This window comes from Protopterus annectens, chromosome 11.part0 (assembly GCF_019279795.1).
Source record: "Protopterus annectens isolate FY-2018-M chromosome 11.part0, PAN1.0, whole genome shotgun sequence".
Classification (NCBI taxonomy): domain Eukaryota; kingdom Metazoa; phylum Chordata; order Ceratodontiformes; family Protopteridae; genus Protopterus; species Protopterus annectens.
The window spans coordinates 1,380,742,752-1,380,751,052 of NC_056745.1; the positions used below are offsets into that span (position 1 = coordinate 1,380,742,752).

At 40.1% G+C, this 8,301-nt stretch overlaps 1 protein-coding gene across 1 annotated transcript in view; it reads left to right on the top strand.

Annotated features, from left to right (window-relative positions):
- The first annotated feature begins 6,446 nt into the window (after window positions 1-6,446).
- Window positions 6,447-8,301, top strand: part of LOC122815078 (putative cation exchanger C521.04c) — a 1,300,764-nt gene continuing 1,298,909 nt past the window's right edge. The window contains exon 1 of the mRNA XM_044087322.1: window positions 6,447-6,683. Within this exon, the coding sequence (XP_043943257.1) occupies window positions 6,617-6,683 (67 nt within the window). The 5' untranslated portion in view covers window positions 6,447-6,616. The remainder of the gene's footprint in view (window positions 6,684-8,301) is intronic.

An 8,301-nucleotide genomic window follows, 5' to 3' on the forward strand; every position in this document is an offset into this window, starting at 1 on the left:
GTTTTGGGGAATGAATGTGTAAAGTCGACTACAAGGTTTGCTACAAAAAGATACTTAACTGAAGTGCCAAGGCAGGGAATAGGCAACACCAACAAATATAAATTCAGTAATACCTTGAGCAAAATGGGCAAGAAAATTATTTAGAAACATGAGATTAGACCATGTTAATGTATTTAAAATAGGCTGTAAATTATAATAGTATAAAGTCCACAATCAATAAAAATAATTGGAAATGTTATGTGTATATACCTAGGTTGAAAACTCCCTAGATAATCATCCAGTTCATTTTAATAAATAATAAAAAAGATTCAGCTTTGAAACAATACTTCAAAAATGCTTAAATAGTTTCCTTAAGGAAAAGAAGCATATCTAGATGTGGAAACTGTAATTGATTTGGTTACATAGTACATAATCCACATTATTTCAGTATGCTGCATAATAAAACACCAGTTTGTTTTGTATGCTCTTCTAAGTATGTGGAGTATGTGACAATGACCTTTGAATGAAAAGCCTTTTTGTGTAGTTAAAACATAAGGGAGCTTCATACCTTTATATGTGAAAACACCACTTCTACATTTATGAACACATATGCAAGGAAAGTCAATAAGTGATTAAATGCTTATATAGACAGAAATAAATCTGAAAAAATACAAACTGTTTGTCTGATGTGATGACCAAACATCATAGAGGGTGTAAAGCACAATTTGTTGTACCTTAAGGAAACTAAAAAACTGACAAATGGCTACCATGTTTTAATAAGAAAGTATAAAACAAACAAATGGCTATCGGGCCCAGTGGTTTCTTACAGTCATTTTTTCACATTACCTGCATGAATGTGTATTGTGCTGCTGGAAGACTGGGACAATATGTTTTATGGTATGTTTTATGGTAAACAGAAAGAGGCATTTAGAGTAAACAAATGTAGTAGCTTATTCTGGTTTTCATTTCCTGTTTTGCTGGTTAAAACTCATCTGTTGCTAGTCACACAAGTCTGCTTGTTTTGATGAGCACAGTTGATCAGTTTGAAAATATGAAAGTACAGCATTTCTTCCTTTTCCTGTGATGCAGCAGTTCACTCATCACAGATTACGTCAAACTCTTTTATTATATTGTAACAGCAACACAGGAAGGGTCAGCACAACTATATTACTCTGCTTTGTTCTAATTAATCACCATGACTTCTAACAAACACTACTGAGGTCCTGCTCTAAAGGATAATTATATAGATCTGTATGCATTGTGATTGCTCAATATGATGCACGCATACACCTGCACATACATATGTGTATGTTAGGAAGGACTTCATTGGTGAGTTACTGGATGTCTTGTCTAGTACAATACAGAGCCTTTCATAGTTTCCTAGGTGTGTACTAGGCTAATGGCCCTAGAGCCTATATAAGCCTAGCCCAAGAAGATTCCCTAGCATCATGACGCCCAAAGTTACTTCCCAGTGCCCCTGTCAAGCAAGGCCACTGAAGTGATCCCCGGGATGAACTTCCTATTGCTTAGCCACTCGTCAAGATTTCTCTTAAAGAGGGCCAGTGAAGTGCTCTGCTTGACGTGAATGGGAAGTTTGTTCCAGGGTATGGGAAGTCTCTGGGTTAGGAACCTGTCCCTCCAGCATGCTCTGTTTATTGTGGTAATGAGGTTTAGGTCCCTGGAGAATGTGGCACAGAAGGATTGGGATTTCTTTAGGTGTAGCATATCTAGCAGCTCTGGGTCAGACATGGGTTAGTAGGTCAAGCAGAGATCGCCTCTAAGTAGGTAATAAGAGACAGAGTATAGCTGGAGTTTTTTTGAGTCTGTCCATATAGGGCATGTATCTAAGGCCCAAGATTCTGAGGTATTTTTGTGGCCTTTCCAGTTGTTGTAGCTGTCTAGTGAGGTACATACCAAATGAGGCATTGTATTCTATAATAGGTCTAATGAGGAATGAGTAGAGAGGGATTATGACCTCTTTCTTCCTGGAGGAGAAACCTTTTGTAATGAGATGTGCCACATAGAAGGACTTTCTGACTACAGTGGCAATGTGGTTATCAAAGGAGAAGTTGCTGTCAACCTGTGTCCCCAGGTCTCTTATCACGCCTTCGGTGGTAGTTCATGGGCACCAACTTTTTCCCAAAGGGAATGACAATGCACTTTTTGGCATTGAGCTTAAGGTCATGGTTCTGGCACCAGTCACTGGTGTCAGTGAGGCCTTTTTGTAGAATGTCTACATCAGTTGGAGAATCAATAATGGTTCCCAGTTTGCAGTCATCTGCGAACTTGGTCAACCAGAGTCCTTTTGTGTTGGCTTGAACTTCAGAGAAGTAGATGCCAAACAGGAGGGGACCCAGGACTGATCCCTGTGGGACACCACTTGTAACTGGTCGGTAGTCAGATTTGCAGTCTGCTACTTTCACAGTGTGGGTTCTATCAGTGAGCCAGTTGGTAACCCATCTTATGACATAGGGGTTTATGCCTAGTTCAGTGAGTCTATCTATGATTCCTGAGTGAGGGATGGTGTTGAAGGCCTTGGCAAGATCTAGGTTGGCTGTGTGAACTACCTTGCCCTCATCCACAGCTCTGGTGACAGACTTGAAGAACTTTATCAGGTTGAGCAGGCATGATCTATCGTTCACAAATCTAAACTGCGTGGGGTCCAGAGTTTGGAGATTCCCTATGTCCTTATTTTCAATAGTCAACTCTGGCTATCCTGTGATTTATTTAACTTACTGCTACAAAATAAAATGAAGATAAATCAGAGATAGTGGCTGTTTCTCTAGTACCTGCTTACATGTAGTGCATGACTCTTAAGTACAAGATTTCTGGACAAAGCCCAAACCAGTGAGGGATCAAAGGTCCAAAATCAGAGACAGAGTTTAAATATTGCTCTTATAATTTTAGAAAGTTAATAAAATAACAGGTTTTGCAATAACATGCATTTTCTAAATGATATGAATTCTGAAAAAAAAAATATTTATCATTATTTAATGAAGTCAGTCCTCAATGATTTGCTGGAAAACCACAAAGTTTATAAGGAAGAGAGACCAAAAATATGAGGCACAAATTGACATGCTATGAAATTCTGTACAGTTTAGAGATACACTCCCATGTCTGTCCACACCTAGAATTACATTTAAAATGGGGATACAAATGTTTGAAAATTATTTATTTGTGATTTGTGGCAAAGAGGGAAATTACCTGATGCCAGTAAGCAGGAAACTGTATTCCATGCCCTTCATACTAAACACAGAAATGTACTATATACTTCCAAATATTGAAGCAACCTGCTTTTACTTTTGTTCCCACTGCTTTGAAAGCACATTTTGTTCTGAATGTAAAATTCAGTGAAAGGTGAAATGACAGGATAAAAGAATCATGCATTATGTGGCTTCCATGTGAGAAATGTTGGTGATAAAGAATATTCTCTGAGGTGCAGGCCAAAACCAGTGGGCTATGGCTAACCAAGTTTGCAGATGACTGCAAGCTGGGCATGGTCATCAATTCCCCAAGTGATGTGGATGTTCTCCAAGAGCATCTCACCCAAATGACTGGTGCCAGAAACATGGCCAAGCTGAATACCAAAAAATGCATTATCATCCCCTTTGGGGAGAGTGACACCCCCATATATTATTACATTAATAACAGTGTCCTAAGCACGCAATCAGTTGTGAGGGATGTGGGCACCCAGGTTGATAGCAACCTGACTTTTAACCACCATGTTGCTTCCATTGTACAGAAAGCTTTCAACATGGCCCACCTCATAAGCAAGAGTATCTTATCCAGGGACAAAGAGACCATACCATTCCTGTATTCTTCCATTATAAGGCCAATTATTTCGTACAATGTCCCCTTCGGCATGTACCTCGCAAAGCACATGCAGCAGCTGGAGATACCACAGAGGTTCCTCACCAGAATAATCTAGGGTCTCAAACATCCACACAGATAGGCTAAAAGCCCTGTCCCTGTACTCAGTTTCATTTAGACTCCTCAGAGGTGACATCTGTCTGGCATACAAAGCAATCTCAGATCCCTCCTTGATGGGACTGCTGCATATCCGCAAGTCAACCTCCACTTGAGTAACTCACACTTGTGACCTCAACCTGGTCTGTGACATCAATAGGACTTGTTGGCAGGACAGATCTGTGTCCCAGAGACTCCCCCATCTGAAGAATAGACTCCCTCTCCACGTCAAGCTGAGTACCTCATAATCCCTTTTCAAGCACAATCTGGATAACTGGATGGGAAACAGAAAATACACCCTTGGGATTCCACCTGTGTCCCTGCTGGACAGAGGCTTTGGGTGCTGACTTGTCTAAACATGGGCTAAACTCTTGGCTAGGCTTATAAGGGCTTCAGGGCCAATAACCAAGTTACTTCCTATTATCCTATGATCCTATGAAACAGTGGGAGACCAACTGGTTAAAAGGACCTAAAGTTGTTAGATTCATGAATACCTACTACCTGAGCCTAAATGAAATATATAGGAAGCATTAAAAATTGCTGCCTCAGTTAAAAAGCACTGTGTCACAGATATGAAATCAGCCAAAACCTGCAAAATGTTCAGTGCATACACGATATGTGATAAAAAGTATTAGATCTATATAAGGGAGTTAATGCCTGCAAAGCAAGAGGGTGAGGGTCACAGAATCACAGTGGGAGGTCCTAGGACTGCAATTCATGCAGCCACCTAGGTAACCACTACAATATCAGCTTTAAAAAGAGTATTTAAAACTTATGGAAGAATCCAGAAAAAGTTTGCCTTTCTATGCAGAAAACTGATGGTAGAAAAATCTGAACAACATATGGTGATGGACCACAGTAATATCCCTTTGGGTCAAGGGTGCAAGCAACATGGTTGTATCCCACCCTATCTGTAGCCTTGCGTAACACCTTCCTCTTGTGTTGTGCTCCATACCTGGTGCATTATCCAAACTTCACCATCAATAATTGTTTACTCACTGTTTGCCTCTGTTCCTCCTATGTCTCCCCATCCTAGTGTGTTCACATCCACCCTGTGTGTGTGTTTGTCAGCAGATTCAAACTGACTGACCTCCTTTCCTACCCTTCTTTTCTTTTTACCCCCGCTTCTCCTCTAAAAAAGGGGAACTGGTACCCTATCCCCACCAAAAAAAACTTGTCCTGTCTTACCATCTTTCACACTCCTATATGTTATGCTTCCTCTGCTTGCAGCCTTTCCCTTTTTTCCACTTTCCTATGCACCACTTCCCCCTTTTTGCTTCTGAGACATAATCACACGTACACCACAACATTGCAGTTACAAATACTGTACACATATTGACTTGTTTCAAGATGCAGTGGACTTGAAGTAATGTTTTCAATTCTAAAGAAATGTATACAATGTGGTGCTCAGCTGCTCTGTGTATTGTGTCTTGCTCTTCTCTGTACATTTCTCTGCACAGATGTGTATGCCATAGTTACCATGCTGCTGCTTATGAGGATTCATGCTGAGAGCTTGAACACCATTTTAAAGAATGCCAAAACTCCAAATTCACCTCACCAAAACCACTTTCAGTGAACCTTGGCAAGCCCCATCCCATATAGGACCCCCATCTGATATATGCCTACTCCTCTGAGGTCACACACAAGAACTCTACTGTCACACAAAGTGGTTTCATTGAGTTGCTCTCATCAAACCTCTCAACCTCTTAGCGCAAAAAATGTGGACAAGGCCAGAAATAATAAGAGAAAAAAAGCCCTGAAAATAGGGACAGATTTTAAATATTGCTCTTATAAACTTAAAAAATGCTAGAATAAAATCTTTTATGTTACTATGCATTTTCTGAAGACTGTTAATCTCTGAAATTTGTATGCCTATCATTATTTAGTGAAGTCAGTCCTCAGTGATTTACCACAATAATCAAGAAAACCACAAATGTTATGAGGAACAGACCAAAAATATGAGGCAAAAATCTGGACAATTGAAAGGTATGGCTCTCATAGCAATGTAATTCACTGAAACAGTAGTCTTCCTAATCATATGCTCCCAGTTGTGCACCCTGGAGTACAGCTACCTGCATGGAAGTGCTTTGGATATGTCATTAGTACCTGCATCTCTGTGCAGTGCTGCCAAGCTGCACAAGCCCTGCACAGGAGTGCAGTAGTGCATGGTATTTTGGTCTATTCCGCATACAATTTGTTTTCTGGTAAATCACTGAGAGATGAAGTCACCAAAAATGACATACATCCGAGTTTCAGACTTCATATCCTTTCGAAAAATGCATGCTAACACAAGTCCTGTAATTTTAACAGCAACATTTATAAGGGCAGTATGACCCTATTTTTCTGCCTTTGTCCTCCCAAATTACTTAATGGTTTTGTCCAGATTGTTTGCTGTAAGACGTTGTGAGGTACGTTTCTCCCACTCTTACTGCTGTGACAGTTAATACGCGGCACACAAAGTTCCTTTAGAACTACAACTCCCAGCACACCTTCTCCAGTTTTACGTTTAGTATCGCAACTATAAAATAACTCATGTTTGTGGTTTATCTTGTGTTTGTTTAAGGTTATACACCTTAAAGTGCTGGAGTTAATTAGACGTTTGAATTAGCAGTTTTAGGGACGGGTTTATTCAGGAAAGCGGGGAACTGGCGGTTGTAAAATTTTAATAATAATGTCAACCACAGATTTTGAGGGAGAGGCGACTCGCCGCAGGCGGTTGACTCAAGAAGCAGTAGTAGGTGAGAAACTTTAAAATAGATTTTACTGTAACTGACCGGAGTGAAATTTCTAGTGAAGCACCGGCTGGTGTGAGCAGTGATTCTGCTCGAGGGTTTGGAAGTGATTTATTCTTGCTGTGTATGTTTTGTAATTCTTGCAGATGGTAATATAGTTGCTGAATGGTGTCATCGTTTTAGACTAGAATAACTGGCAGCTACAACCAGGTATAAATTCGTTAGCTGCAGACATACCTCTCAATCTCGTTTTGGACTAGAATAACTGGCAGCTACAGCCAGGTATAAATTCGTAAGCAGCAGAGATCGGGGACAAAATATAAGGACGATGGATTTTAAATAGTACTCTTACGAGCTTAGTTGATAAAATAACTAACAAGTTTTGCTTTAGCATGACATTCCTGAAAAGTATGACGTCCGAAGCTGAAATGTCCTTATTTTCTGTCTTCAGTTTTTAATGTCCTGACAGTAATTTACCAGAAAACCTGTATATAAAAAAACGAGCCAAAAAATGTGGACTTTCTGCGAAAGACTGTACAGTTAACGGGTATGGTGGAGGGTATCGCTTATCAGATACTCCCGTAACTTAATGAAGCTGCTATCGGCAGTGCTTGCGTGTTTGGGGCTATAGACACTTGTGGGTATAATCTCACCCAGTCAAGGACAAATCAAAAAATAGGGGCATTTAAAACACTGGTGCATTGGCAGAACAGTAGAGTATGAAACTGTCCAAAGCAAAACTAGTATGTGGTTATAAGTAAGTGTAGCTCGCCATCCTTTCTCAGTCACTAGTTTTGTGAGGGGGTTAGAGGGTCGGAAGTTACTCGGAACACTAGAATTTGTCAATTGGGGTCAGTTGGGCATGGTCAAGGGACTTTTAACTGATTGTTAAACGCTTTGTTGCATGCATCTCCGACTTGTGATGACTAGTTGGGCATGTCCGCATTTGTGGTTAACTTTTTTTTCCTTTGGGGAAGTGTTGAGGGCGAGTGTGCTTTCAGGGTTTCTTATCCATTTTCCCTTTAACTATTAATTTGGAGGGAAAATACACCTGCCCAATTGTAGCCCTACGTTGTAAAGCTTGGACAGAGACTTTCCGGAAACTGGCGTTCCGTTGTACAGAATTTTTCTACTCCTGTTACCTTCAGTTTGTAATGCCCCTGCTGTACGGGGATTAAGTATAGTTGATGGAATAAAATGTGTATATTTGCAGCTGTACAAATTTTGAAATGGTGTATGCTACACTTGTCCAAAGCAACCATGCCCACATCTTTGTAAAGCATTATTTTAATTCAAATGCGCTGTCTGCACAACCTTGGCATTTAGGGTTTATCTGATCATAAACATACTTTTGCTTTACGGTGGATCCAAATTCCATGTTCTGGGGAAAAAGTGCTTAATTTGAGTGAGCATGTAGCTTATTCTACCGAGTATTGCTTGTGTTTAACTAGCATTATAAAACTTGTAAACACCGGGGGCTTAAATCTGACTTTTCCTTCCATCGTAGGGCGCTCTCGAAATCCAAAAAAAAAAAAAAAAAATGTTCATACTGTTGTATGCAAACAAAAACGGTGTTATAAAAGCTGACGCGCCAACGTTAAATTACATGGCGTACTGCAACCCC